This window comes from Ostrinia furnacalis, unplaced genomic scaffold, assembly GCF_004193835.3.
Source record: "Ostrinia furnacalis isolate ACB-3 unplaced genomic scaffold, ASM419383v2 OfSCF0041, whole genome shotgun sequence".
In the NCBI taxonomy this organism is placed as follows: domain Eukaryota; kingdom Metazoa; phylum Arthropoda; class Insecta; order Lepidoptera; family Crambidae; genus Ostrinia; species Ostrinia furnacalis.
In genome coordinates this window covers 21,317-35,736 of record NW_021130280.1, presented here as the reverse complement: position 1 = coordinate 35,736, position 14,420 = coordinate 21,317, and the positions used below count along the sequence as shown (strand labels likewise).

At 42.8% G+C, this 14,420-nt stretch overlaps 1 protein-coding gene across 1 annotated transcript; it reads right to left on the bottom strand.

The window, feature by feature from the left end:
• Positions 1-9,485: 9,485 nt before the first annotated feature.
• On the bottom strand, positions 9,486-14,167 carry LOC114351145 (uncharacterized). Its single transcript, XM_028302258.1, has 3 exons — positions 13,717-14,167; positions 12,856-13,340; positions 9,486-12,809 (listed from the first exon to the last, which is right to left on the bottom strand). Exons 1-3 carry the CDS (start codon positions 14,078-14,080, stop codon positions 12,258-12,260), a joined length of 1,401 nt encoding a protein of 466 aa, XP_028158059.1. The 5' UTR covers positions 14,081-14,167; the 3' UTR covers positions 9,486-12,257.
• Positions 14,168-14,420: the final 253 nt, after the last annotated feature.

The following is a 14,420-nucleotide window of genomic DNA, read 5'->3' as shown; positions in this document are numbered from 1 at the left end:
GTGAGCTAACAAAAATGGACTAGNAAAACATTAATTGGACTTAAATCTTCAATAAAATTATAGAACTAAATAAATGAACGTGAAATAAAAATAAAAACAGTGATAATATCAAGAAATTCCTAATGACAAGACAACGGACCGAGTTGATGGAGAATTGGATAAGCTGGGCGGCAATGCTCTATAATAAACGCGGGCTTAATTACTCTTAACTCGCAGTCTTATTTACTTTATTTCATCGTCCCAACGCCCAACATTGCACCGGTATGCACGGATAACGAGCCAAAGAATTCGCCCAACAGAGGAGAAATATAAAGCAATCGATGAATTCAAACACAATTAAGGAATTGAGAAGATTTTAGGCATGGTCAATTTCTATAGACATAATCTGCCTCACGCTGCTGTATACCAAAGTATTCTTAACGAATATTTAAATAATTTAAAAAATAATGATTATTCGCCTATTCTTGGTCATTAGAAGCCGAAACGCTTATGAAAAGTGCAAGGAAGGTGTGCCGGTATGCACAATACTTAATCTCTTCATATCTTATCTTGATCACGTTCACAGTGTCAGCACATTTATCACGTATAGTGCTGATGCTGTGACGTCATTTATCTATAATCTACATCGNGTGACTGATATTGTTGAGTACTGAGTTATTTAAACTTGCGATAGGATGTTTTTGATCCATATTTCGACAATATGTTAATTGAAAACTACGAAGTAGTTGAAGCAGCAAATAATGGGGGAAAAGATTTCGATCCAGATTTTGACAAATATCTCATGCAATTGTGTGAAGAAGCAGAAAAAAAGTTACCAACATCGGTTTTTCAACGCCCAGGTAAAAATAGTCAATGTCCTAATCCATAGCGACAACGACTTGATGAAGCGTCCACTTTGAGATATGTTGCAGATATACCTACCACAAAGATTCTTGTCGTATTTCTTTTGGATACCCTACGCCATGCGCGTGTTGATCTAAAGTGCCGAAATTTCGGAGAAAAAAGAATTTGACCGATATCATCTTCTCGACTTGACCAATAAAATTCTAAAGGTTCAATTAATAAACAAAATAAAAAACGTTTGCAGGTCAGATATTACCCAAGAAAATCTACTCCTTCCACACATCCCTAACTGTTGAGACTTACCTTTTACCAACCATCCAATGCCACAATTGCTGCCGGTTTGGGCATGTAAAAAACCAATGCAGGTCCAAACCAAGGTGTTTCCGTTGTGCCCAACCTCACTGTGGCGATGAATGTTAAGTCCCTAATGAGAGAGTCTCTTGCTTACTATGTTCAGGAAGTCACCTTGCCATTGATAAATCTTGCCCCGAACAATCACGCCAAAGAAACATAAAACTGTTAATGTCACAAGAAAATATTTCTTATTTAGAAGCATCTTCCCAAACTCCTTCTGTCCGACGTCCCTACAGTGATGTCACAAGAACGACTGCCCCGTCTACTTCTACCTTCTCTGCATCCCAACGGCACACCATACAATATACTCAACCATCCCCTATTAAGTCATACAGAGAAACTGTTATTCAGGTCCCACGTCATTCTCAATCACCAATACACAAAGGCTATGATATCGAAGCTCATCGGTCTATTGTAGCTGAACCAACTCCATCAATGCCAAATGGCTGTGCTCTGCAAAACAGTACCCCTAAATATGAAAATCTTATTGAATCTGCAATAGCTTTTGTTATACAAATTTTTATCTAAATTTAATGATGCTCTACCGACCAACGTAGCCTCGCAGTTAACTAAACTGTACAACTTACTTCCCCCAGAATCTCTTAACTTAAGGACCAGTCACAACCATGGCTCCGACGGACACTTGCCAGTTCCTACAATGGAATTGTAAAAGTGCACGTCATAAAATAAGCGAGTTCTTCCTTACTAATATTTAGTCCTTAATTCGAGAGCACTATGTAAGCACGCAGACCAAATTTAATATAAATCGGTATTGCCAGAATTCGTGCGTATCATTTCCACCCCTACATAAGACCTGATAGATAGGTGCTAATCGAGTAGGACTCAACAGGTTCAATTAATAAACATAATAAAAAAAAAACAGAATCGAAGTTTTTCTCTTAGAAAAAAAAAATGAGAGCCAAACAACATAGGAATGACTTCTTTTGGTCCACCTTGTATAATCGTAGATCTGCAAGGACTTAAAAATACCAGAAATGAATTTATAGTANAAAACAGTGATAATATCAAGAAATTCCTAATGAAAAGACAACGGACCGAGTTGATGGAGAATTGGATAAGCTGGGCGGCAATGCTCTATAATAAACGCGGGCTTAATTACTCTTAACTCGCAGTCTTATTTACTTTATTTCATCGTCCCAACGCCCTACATTGCACCGGTATGCAAGGGTAACGAGCCAAAGAATTCGCCCAACAGAGGAGAAATATAAAGCAATCGATGAATTCAAACACAATTTAAGGAATTGAGAAGATTTTAGGCATGGTCAATTTCTATAGACATAATCTGCCTCACGCTGCTGTATACCAAAGTATTCTTAACGAATATTTAAATAATTTAAAAAATAATGATTATTCGCCTATTCTTGGTCATTAGAAGCCGAAACGCTTATGAAAAGTGCAAGGAAGGTGTGCCGGTATGCACAATACTTAATCTCTTCATATCTTATCTTGATCACGTTCACAGTGTCAGCACATTTATCACGTATAGTGCTGATGCTGTGACGTCATTTATCTATAATCTACATCGTATAAATACTCATGTAAAACAGACTAATAACAGAGACTAATACCAACTGTTGTATCATTCATACGGTCTCCCAACATGGCACAAATTGGTGACAACGCCCGACCACCGAACGAAGATGGTACAAATTGGTGACCCCGACGAAGAAGATGATCCCGACGAAGTTGGCACAAATTGGTGACCCCGACGAAGAAGATGATCCCGACGAAGTTGGCACAAATTGCTGACCCCAACGAAGTCGAAGAAGCCGATGAAGATGGCACAGACGAAGCCGACTAACGACGACGAAGAAGAAGACGCAACCTCCATCACCACCACCTTCGGCATCAGCCTCCGCCAGCTTTCACCATCTGACATGGAATCAAATTGGTTACTCCGATTGAGCAGAGAAAATTACGCGTCCGTGTCATGAACATCGATTATTGTGAAATCAACATCAATCAGCGAAAATGAACGAAGTCTCAGCAGTTCAGCAGTCAACGACAACAGCATAAAAATTCAATACCAAATAATGGAAAATGTGCTAACACAGCTACATGTGCAATTGGAATTATGTGCCATGCAGAATGACCGTGAAAATTTGCGACGCAGCAGTTACAGGCCAAGGTCGCCTAGTCAAATAAGAAGATTTTACCATTGTGGCGACATCGACCAGTGAAGGCAACCACTGCATGTGAGAACAGATCTAAAACCGGTCGCGGAACGAGACCACTTAGTACTTGAGTACTGTAGATTTAAGAAAAATCCTAGACATTCGCTCGAAAGACTTTGAGCATAAATGAGTACACTTACTATCTTTAGAAATCTTCCTTTCTTTTCAATTAACAACAGTGAGATATTTTGCGAAGCACCTTGGCCTGAGGACTGGGTCGAGAAGCACAGAACAGCCCTCACACTCACCGCCCACCCCTATTTCTGTATCACCAGCTTAGAACGGAAATCGGAAGAGTCCTTTGAGGACCTGTCCCCCATCGAGCGTTGGATTTTGTCGCATTGGGGGCTGTACGAGCAGCATCATCACGACAGCGCGTGCATTAGCCACTGGAGATCCGGTTTGAGGGAACAGCGAAGGCAGACGTAGTATGTTAAACACCACCGCTGTCGTTACGATTATTCAGACCCTGCTTAATGCCCAGCCCACTGATCCTATACTCCCATGGTCCTTGAGCACAAGCGAGGAAGCTGGACAGGAGGTTTGGAGTATCCACATACGATTGAACCCACCTCCATCGCCCCTTGAAACCTTCACTTTGTGGCACGGCTCCTTGGAGGACTCAGTTGCTCGACACCCATACCCCGGCTTGGTCGTGATAGACCCGCGACTTGCAACCATAGCACAGATATCCGCTCCTGGCTTGTCAGTTGAAGCGGCAAATTTGTTCTTCACTTTTCAAATCCGTGTGACCCCGTATTCGGGCTCGGCTCTCTGGGGGTCCTTGGGTCCGTTGGAAGTCGAAAACCCCTTGCCTGTCCAGTCGTACAACACATGTGCTAGAATCGTGGGGGAGCTAATAGACAAGCACCCCCTGTTTGGTTACACCCCAGAGTCACCTCTGCGCTTACGTAGTGTCGAGTTCGTACTAGAAAGTCGCCATCCACAGATTAAACTGCTGGTAACACGGGCCCACGACTCCGGGTGTACCCTACCACTATCTAGGTACTCGGAGAACTACGATCTTTCCCCCGCTGTGAGGGTTGTTGGTTTTGGGCGACACGAATTCAAATATCACGCTACCTTAGCAGACTCGATCTGCGCCTGGATATTTACCTACAATCTGCGTGACTTATTCTACGCACCATGATTTCCCCACTTGCGTTCAAGCTTGCTATCGTCTATTTGTTACCATACATCTATATAGCATTGCACCCTACGGCGTATAATGGGAACAACCTCCACCTGACTACATCTTATATATCCATCAAAAGCGTGACGTCGGTGCTGGACTTGGACATGACGGTTGGGAGCACTGTGTATAAAACCAAGTATGTGACAAACAGTACCCATGGATACCTGATAGTTGATTTGCCTCCTTCCATCGGCCTTTGTATCATGTTATCAGCACATGCGCCCGGATTGTCGTGTCAAGACCGAGACACTGTATCAGTGGACCAGCTGGCGGCTCGCCTCAACCCTGTACTCGTGCAGACGGCGTTTGGAGTGCCAACATTCTCATACACTAACAAAGACTCTATACTAAACGTCGTAACTTCCGGAACATACAACTACCCCTTTTTGGTGCAGAGCTTCCCGTCGCTTGCGGTTAAGTTGAAGGCCCCTGTTCAGATAGTCGCGGGGAATGATTGCGGTGCCGAGGACTGCTCTGTGCCGAGAGTCGCCGACTTTTTCATCGACGGCATACGCGACACGTCGATATACGTGGCCGCACATCTGGGTGTCAAGCACATATACACCCCATATATTTCCCCCGCAGTTAACCGGATCATCGGACCGCCTGTCCGATACCTGTCTGCCCCCTTCAGGAACTGGTACGAGAGAGCGCTATACGCAGCAGACCATTTGACCGCCCGTAGATTTGAGGCCGGACTACCTGCCGCACCGGAGAACATTGGCTTATCGTCATTGGCGGATGAGTTGGCGGCGGGGTTACCAGCTTACGAATTCCAGGGCCCATCTATCAGCGCAAACATAAAACACGGGTCTCTCGGCTCTGTTGTGTCCTCTGGCTCTGATTCTAGCCTGACCGTGTTCAAGTCCCCATTGGAGTCTGGCTCGTCCATCTCAGTATCGTCGGGCTCCGCTTCCGGGGTAATCGCCTCGTCCCGTGACGCCCCAACCTTGGAGCGTTGGCAAGGGCAGGCAACAAGATAAAATACCCATCAATGCCATCACTGTCAGCCGTGGGACGGAGCGCACAGACACTGCAGACGTTGTCTCAGGCTCCCGTTGATTCGCTGGTTCAAGTGCCAATATCAGTGAGGCTGGCCGGAACCCCGACAACTATAAACGTGATCAAGTCCAACAACCGGAACGTACTCGCCACCCTATCAAAGGTGATGCGGCGCATCCCGAAACGCAGACGGAGACAGGCCAACATCTTTAGTAGGAAACTAGCGACTGCTATGCGTGGCATCGGAAGGACGTTGGAACGCATACCATCCTGGGTGAGCCATGCGGTGGGTGTATCCGTCCCTTGGGTATTCTCTGGGGTGCAGCATCTGTCCACTCTCGACCTTAATGTGACGATAATACATCCAATACAAAGGCTCGCCTCCTATGAACGCTTCTTCATAGCGATGTCTTAGCTACTATTCAGTCAGTGTTTTCACGACGAGACTATCCGCTCGGAGGTGTTAGCTGCCCACAGTCCCGACAGTAGTATACAGCTGGGCATGCGTACCCTTACCCCGGCTGACGTCCTGTTCGATGTCCATCTGGCTGTAGCAGGCGACACCCTGCGTGCGTGTTCTCCCTTCTTCAAAAATCAGTTCTTTGGGATGGACAGGGAGTTGCTCTTAGAGATGCTGTCGGTGCATTTTGACACATCTTTACTCGTCGGAAACACACTCTTCTACAACGGATCAGCTAAGTACATTATCAGTGACTACACAGCCTACTTCGACGATGTCTTTCCCCGATTCTCCCCATACGCATACCACGCAGATTCTGCACGCGAGAGGGGAGCCATGGACAAGGTGGCTGCTTACAATGAGAACTTCTTGCGAGTGCGTCGTGCTACCGAGGAGACAAAAAACTCGACCACTCGTCGTGTTAAGCGACAGTCTTACACCTTTCACGGCGGAGAAAGGGTGGAGTCGAGGCGCGGGTCTATGCCTACTATAATCCTTGACTCTGGGTCACCCTTTACAATGAGTGTCCAATACCTGTTGAACACGCCCCGCCTTAGATATGAATTCGACATACTGCAGGCATCACACTACAATACCTCTTTTTCATACTACAAGTCACTACGCCAATTCGCTACTTCAGCTTCACTGGACTTTAACGACGCAACCTTGCACTCGGCCTTCAGAATCTTGGGGAACATAACTTTGGTGGAGATCATTCGCGGTATGAATCCGTTTGATGTGTACGCTCCACGGTTAAACATCATTAGAGAGTTAATAAGCGGGTATGACATGAGAGCAGACATATTGAAACTGCGCACAACATCTGTCAAGATGAACACCCCAATGGAGTATGCTAGCATACCAAGCTTGGTGGGGCTCTTCTATGCGATAAAGTACCCCTCAGATAGAGCAGGGTTCGAAAAGATCCGAAACATGGACGTGCCTGTCACTACCATGAAGACCATAGGCTCAAGTCTATACCAGTCTAGATACTCCGTCACCGCGATGCAGGTTTGTATGAGCGGCGGAGTGTGCCATAGTGTAGTAGTTACAGCGCCATCTGTTGGTACAGTCGTCGTGGTACTGACGTCAGGATAAGCTCATCACGCACAGATGACTGAGCTCATCCTGACGTCATCCACCTCCGGTTCTTCCGGGGGGAGCGTGTGGCGACATCGACGATATGCCACTACAAACTGTGTACCAACAGATGGCGCTGTAACTACTACACTATGGCACACTCCGCCGCTCATACAAACCTGCATCGCGGTGACGGAGTTTTATATCCTGCCAAGTATACACCGTGTTACTTTGCATTCTTGCCATATTCACAGAGATAAAAGTAGGGAACAATACCTATTATTTAAGATAAACAAGAGACTCCCATAAAGAAAGTACACTAAGATTTTAGTAAATTTGGTTTTTCAGTACAAATTGGAATAAACCAATTTTGTCTCGCACGTTCTACACGTGCAAGTGGAATGAACCTAGTGGGCGTGGCCTAGTTCATAATTTTATGGCTCTGGGTACCAGCCTTTTTATCCAGTCATAATAATTATTTTAAANTATCCCACAACCATCATCATCATTTTAGAAGATATATAGAAAAATGCGAAAAATCAAAAAATCATGTGATTGAAAACAAACGAACCCAGGAAACAAAAAATCGCACAGCCAGCCCGGCTTCTGTGCTATCTACCCGTCTAACTGCCTTATTTTTACCGACTGAAAAAGTTGTATGAGGTTTTTAATCGTTACGGGAGCAACATATCAGTGATAAGCAACAATGCCAAATGAGAAATATACGCCACGAATGGCTCAAAGATAAACACTTACGGTGAGAAAACGCTGACTCTTAACTTGGGAATTAAATAATTTAGAAAAATGTGAGTCCCTCCAGAGCGAATAATATTTCTTAAGTTATCCGATAACGAGCCAAGGAATCGCCCAACAGAGCAGAAATACAAAGCAATCGATGAATTGAAACACAGTTAAGGAATTGAGAAAATTACGCAGCCGCGTATCAAAGTATTCATAATGAATAATTAAGTATGATAATTCGCCTATCCTTTGGTCTTCAGAAGCCGATAACGCTTACGAAATGTGCGAGGACACAAGGCATGAACGCTGTGACTACAGCGCACCCATCGCGTAACGCCGAGCTTGCGCGAGGGCAAACCACGACTGTGAAAACGCCAGATAAGGAAGAAGCCAGTGGTTATGTTTTGTTAAAATCTTTATAAACATTTCACCATTTTCACCATATGATTTGTATAACGTAGATAGTTATTGTAATTTGTATTATGTAATTAGCGCATTATTTCTATTTCTTGTATGTAAGTATGTAGAGATTGAACATTGAACCATGTATTAACGTAGATAATTTATGTATGTTATTGTAATTAGCGCATTATTTTTTATTTCTTATTTAAAGGGGGTATGCGCAATACTTAATCTCTTCATATCTTATCTTGATCACGTTCACAGTGTCAGCACATTTATCACGTATAGTGCTGATGCTGTGACGTCATTTATCTATAATCTACATCGTATAAATACTCGTGTAAAACAGACTAATAACAGAGACTAATACCAACTGTTGTATCATTCATACGGTCTCCCAACATAGCACAGAAGGCATTAAGAAAATTCATTCAATAAGTTTTTATTTACAAAAATTAAGCGACGCTCAATAAAAAATGTCTCAACATTCGATAGATAACAACTTGGAATCTATATCTATCTATATTAAGAATTTCCAAAGATTGGTGGAAAGCAAACCACGACTGTGAAAACGTAACTTACAAGAAAACAGAAAACAGCACGTATACCACTAGATCAGGAAGAACTGTCAAGCCAGTGGTTCGATTTTGTTAGATACGAACTCATCTTTATGAACATGTCACCATTTTTCACTACATAGATTTACTTTACAGTACAAATGTATTAACGTAGACATTTATTGTAATTAGCGCATCATTGTTTATTCCTATTTAAAAGGGGGAGTACTGTGCCGGTATGCACATAATTTAATCATTATCTTGATCACGTTCAGTGTCAGCAGATTTACCACATAGTGTTAAGATGCTGTGACGTTATTTATCTTTTATCTGTATAAATACTCATGTGATATAATTAATAAATCAGACTAATAACAACCTTTGTCTCATTTATACGATACCCTACCATGGCAAAATTCCCATCAGAAAATTTTCTGAAGAAGTTTCAGAATCCCACATCGTTTAAATAATCACGTAGACCAACCAACAACCAGACCAACAACAACCTTTGTCTCATTCATACGGTCCCTACCATGGCACAGTAAGCGACATATCATAATCTCCAACAACTGGCAAGTTTTCAACTATTAAAGAACAGCTAATTAGTTGTTTTGAAGAATTGGAACAACAGCGGTTACATACGGTTTTTTATCATCTATACAACTGTTATCAGATTTAGACCTGGGAGATCTGAAGCCATCACACCTTGAGAGCCGGATGCGGTAGTTAGGACGCGAGATAATCGATGATAAAACTAGGTATTCTAGTTTTATGGCTCAGGTTATTATTGCCATTTAATGTGACTTCTGTTTTGACCGTATCAGAAACATCACATTTAGACAAAATAAGCCAAATAAAATATTAGAGAATGCGAACATTAATGAAGTATCAGCAGTCAACGACAACGGCAGCAAAATTCAAGAGACCAAACAATTGAAAATGTGCTAACACACTTACAGCAAATGCAATTGGAATTATGTGCCATGAAGAATGACCATCAAAAATTTACGACGCAGGATTTAAAGTAGTTTTTATTCGTCAAACCAAAGCTCCAAAGACCGAATCATTTATAACGCCGACAGTTGTCTCAATCAGAATGAAGCAGACCAGCTCCGGGTAGAAATGCTCCAGGAGCAACAATGGACGAGGAATTGCATTATCGGACAAACGCTGTTCAATATAGTTATTGCACCTGTGAACCTCATCATTAAATTCATGGACAAAAGGATGAAGTCAATAGCCAACAGGAATCGTAATTGCAACGAATAAAAACAGCTTCAAGCAACTTCAACGCAGGCATCGGCCGTTTTTTAAATTTCACCAAAATGTCCCATTCATACTTTCGTGTCCGACAGTACACCCCAATATTCGATGGTTAGGTGAACACTCTTTTGATCAAACATGCCTTCATTTGACTCAATCTTCGGCCACTTATTATCCTGATGAATATCAAGGAACAACTTGCATTAATATGATTTCGAAATACGGGCGGGCGTAATCACGTAATCACGGGCGCGGGAGCTGAGGGCAAAACATATTGTATGTAAACATAATATGTTCACGATAATAGATGTTTGCTTTGTACTGCACAGTCAAAGTCATCGCTCGCATATACAGAGGACACGTTATGTAATCGAAGTGCAGTATTAACAACAGTTATCGCGGCTACTATCAGTATTTCACTTCGCGGTCAAACTTTTTGGAACATACCTACAAGTCTGTCTACCTAGTTGATGCAATAGTACGAATTAAAGTCATGTTATCGACTACGATAGTTTATCAAAGTATCACACGTTGCATACAATTAAATGTATGACTTGTGGCCTTATAACCAGATATATTCCTATGTTTCGTTTAAATAAATTGACGGATTGATAAGTCTCGTGCCTATAAATTGGGAAACTGATAGCCTAGATCGACTCTCATCGTATGAACTTCTGAGACTGCAGAACGTATTCAACCGTCTCGCTGTTGGCTAGTGTTTTCCGCGTCATACGAAAAGTATATTTCCTCTTAATCTCAATGAATTTGAAAGGAAAAAAGTCGACGTCAAAACGCCGCCGCGTCTCTGAAAATACGGCTGCACCATCACCACCGCTCTCAACATCGAAGCAGCCAGTTATCTTCTCCTTGGAGATGATTCTCTACATGGCCAACTTCATGTGCTTCCAAGACTACAAACGGTTTGTTCAATCCTTTTATCCCGATAACGTCGTGAATGATCTCATTCGGAAAAAGTTGTGGGAGCTATCCACTTGATAAGCCAATGGTGATCGAGTACAACTTCAACCCCTCAAGACCAAAAGAACATCACATACTGATGAACGTCAAATCTTTGTCACCTATTTTTGGTGGAATCATGTCTGAAACAATGAAGGAATTCACAGGGGTTCCTGAGCTAACGGATTTCATCGATGTGCACGTCCATTTGAATCAGTGCTCAAGACGTCAATTCGCTAGCTGCCCGTGTCACTTGGTTAACCCGAAAAGCCAAGATTTTGAAGCCTTCAGAAATCGTTCAAATCTGTCAGCCCCGAGCAACCTTCTATTGTGAACACCGCCTTCGGGTATATCGTCGCAGGCAGCAGTAACTCAATTGTAAATCAAAAACAAAACCAGGTGATATCTTTATTTTGTAGAGAATGCTCAAGAGAACAACGTGTTTGACAGTGTCACAATTTTCCAAGCTGAAATGAAGGCCCGATTGGGTCTTCGAGAGGCTCTTGTGGGTAAGGTTCTAAACACTGAGTACACGGGCTCCGAGCTAGCTGCCATCAATCAAGTGAAGATGGTATGGGAACACTCTGGCTACAAAGCCGTCCTGTTCATGATCGCCTTCATAGAGGCCCGCAGTGCCGTTTTAGAAATAGAAGCAGTGCTAGATCAGGCTCTTGCCCTGAAATTCGCAATGGACCAAGCGAAGACCCAACCTCACTTCCCATTCTCGCGGGTTATCAACCCCAATGCACATCCCGAGCTGACACACAAGAATTATAATCATCTATACGTGGCCGCCATAGCCTATGCGAAAAAGATGAAGAGCGTGGGAGAGAACTTCCGCACGTCGGAGGCCATTAAGAGCAACCAGCTCTCCCTCATTAATAGATACCTGGAAGAAGACGCCAAGCTCTCCATCTCTGAGCCCTCAGATGCTGTGTTGGAGAAGATGCGCATTCTGGGCCTTGGGACCAGAAGACGCCGTCGACGTGACGGGGATAGCTCAGATGAAGAGGACGCAGAGCCCCGTCGCAGAAAGCGTAGGCACTAAGCTTCTGATAGGTGTCGCCATACAATTGTCTTTAAGAAAAACGAGTGAACAAGTGTTGCCACAATACTGACCCAAGAAGCCATGGATTATGAGGACGAGTATCCCTTGACCCTACCAACCGATAAGACAGGATTAACAGTTGCAGGAGTTGCCGGGGTGCCTACGACCATGCCCTTGAGCAAAAGAGGCGTGAGCACCAGAGGAAAAGCCAGGAAACCCCCTGAGAAAAATGCAAGATATAGAACTCATCCAATTTGTTCCTTGCCCTCTTAAACGTCGTGCCGTTGTCACAGTAGACATCGCTGGGCAAATTCCTTCTTGCAATAAAGCGCTTGAAGCACGCGAGAAAGCACTCGGTTGTCAAATCTGAGCAAAGTTCAAGGTGGATAGCCTTCGTGACGAAACATACGAATAGTGCAATGTAACCTTTTCCAATCACGGGTTTCCTGATGCGACTGTTTTTTACGGCAACCGGTCCAGCGAAGTCTACCCCGACCTTCTCAAACGGGCGGCATGCGTTGACTCGTGCTGAAGGCAAGGAACCCATCAGTTGAGTTGCTGCAGCGGCTTTCAATCTGTGACAGGTTACACATTTATGAATAACCTTTTTTACAGTGCGCAATCCATCAGGAATCCAAAATCTTTGTTTGATAGATGATAAAACCAGCCTTTGACTTGCATGCAGGAGCATAATGTGTTCATTCATAATAATACGCTGTGTGAAATTGTCCAAAGATTTATTTTATTTTATTTATAATCAATTCGGTGATAATCGATTTTTTGGGCAATATTGCGGCGTGCCGATTTGCATAGGGAAGTAATGCATTTTGTAGCCGACCGCCGACCCTAATAACACCGACACCGTCTATAAAAGGTGAAAGTTGCATCAAGCTACCTGTGACTTGTTTGCCAGATTGCAGAGACTTAATTTCATCTGGATAAAATTGATATTGTTCATGCTTCACTATCAACAGCAATGCATTGTCAAGTTCATCTGCGGTGACAAATCCTTTCCTTTTAACAGAGTTGGCCCCTATATTATTACAAAATCTAATGACGTATGCAAGAATTCTAGTCATTTTGTTTATACTCGAATACTTTTTTAGCCCATCAAAAATACTGCAATGAGTATCAACAGTTGTTGTACAAACAATTAAACTATTGTTCTTTTTTAATTCAGGTAGCTGTATCTCAGTTTGAGGAACTGGCAAGAATGCATAATTTCGATCATGCAAGAACGAAGGGCCNGGTTCTTAGCTATGTTGGGAGCATGCGCTGACAAACTTTCAGCCTTTATAAAATAACGTAGGTCTGGCGTTCACTAGCTCTTAGTCTATTAGTACACATTGGTTCAGTACAACAAAAACTTAAACAATATTGTATACAATGTATATCATGTATAGAAAAGAAAAAAAAACAAACAATGAGATGTTCATAGCTAAATTAGTGTAAAATGTTACACTTCTAATCACACACAGATAAAGCTACACAGAGATGAAGCTCTCTTTTGTGAATACAAAAAGTCTACAGACCAATATGTTGATTTGTCACATGGCTCCTATGTAGACACAAGCAGTCATGACTTGTCCAGGGATCCTGTNGATCATGCAAGAACGAAGGGCCTTGCCACCACGAAACATGGTTTTGTAGTTCGTGTGGTTGAATACCTCTGCTAAGACAATCTGAAGGATTATCACTGGTGTTAACATAATGCCACTCATAGCTGTGTGTGAGTTCCCCTATCGACCTGACTCTATTTGCGACGTATGTTTGCAACTGAGTGACGTCAGTTCTCAACCAGGCTAATACAATTTGCGAATCTGAGAAGAAATGAGTATCGTTGACTAAGAATTTTTTAAGTAACGTACCTTTTACTTTTTTAGCTAACGTAGCCAATAATATCGCAGCATTCAGCTCAAGTTTAGGCATGGTAAGCTTTTTTTTACACGGATTTATACGTGACTTCGAACAAAGCAAATGCATATGAACGTTACCTTGCTCGTCAATGGAACGCAAATATAGGCAACACCCGTAAGCTACAGAAGATGCATCTGCAAATCCTATAAGCTGAATGCTTACTGCATTTATTGGTTTGACACATCGCGGGATGTTAATGGTATTCATCTGTGAAAGATTTTTAACAAATTCAAGCCACATTTGACGAATATTGTCTGGAGGAGTGGCGTCCCAGTCCGAATCAGAAGCCCATAGCAGTTGCATAATTACCTTTGCATGAACAATCATCGGTCCTATCAGTCCCAAAGGGTCGTAAAATTTGCTGATATAACTTAATATTTCGCGTTTTGTATCATGTAAGCTTTGG

Excerpts from the sequence above, each read along its gene's own strand:
- LOC114351145 (XM_028302258.1), bottom strand. The coding sequence starts at position 14,080 with ATGCATTTGCTTTGTTCGAAGTCACGTATAAATCCGTGTAAAAAAAAG. Across the intron at positions 12,810-12,855 it reads AATCGATTATCACCGAATTG|ATTATTATGAATGAACACAT; the intron begins ATTATAAATAAA and ends TTCACACAGCGT.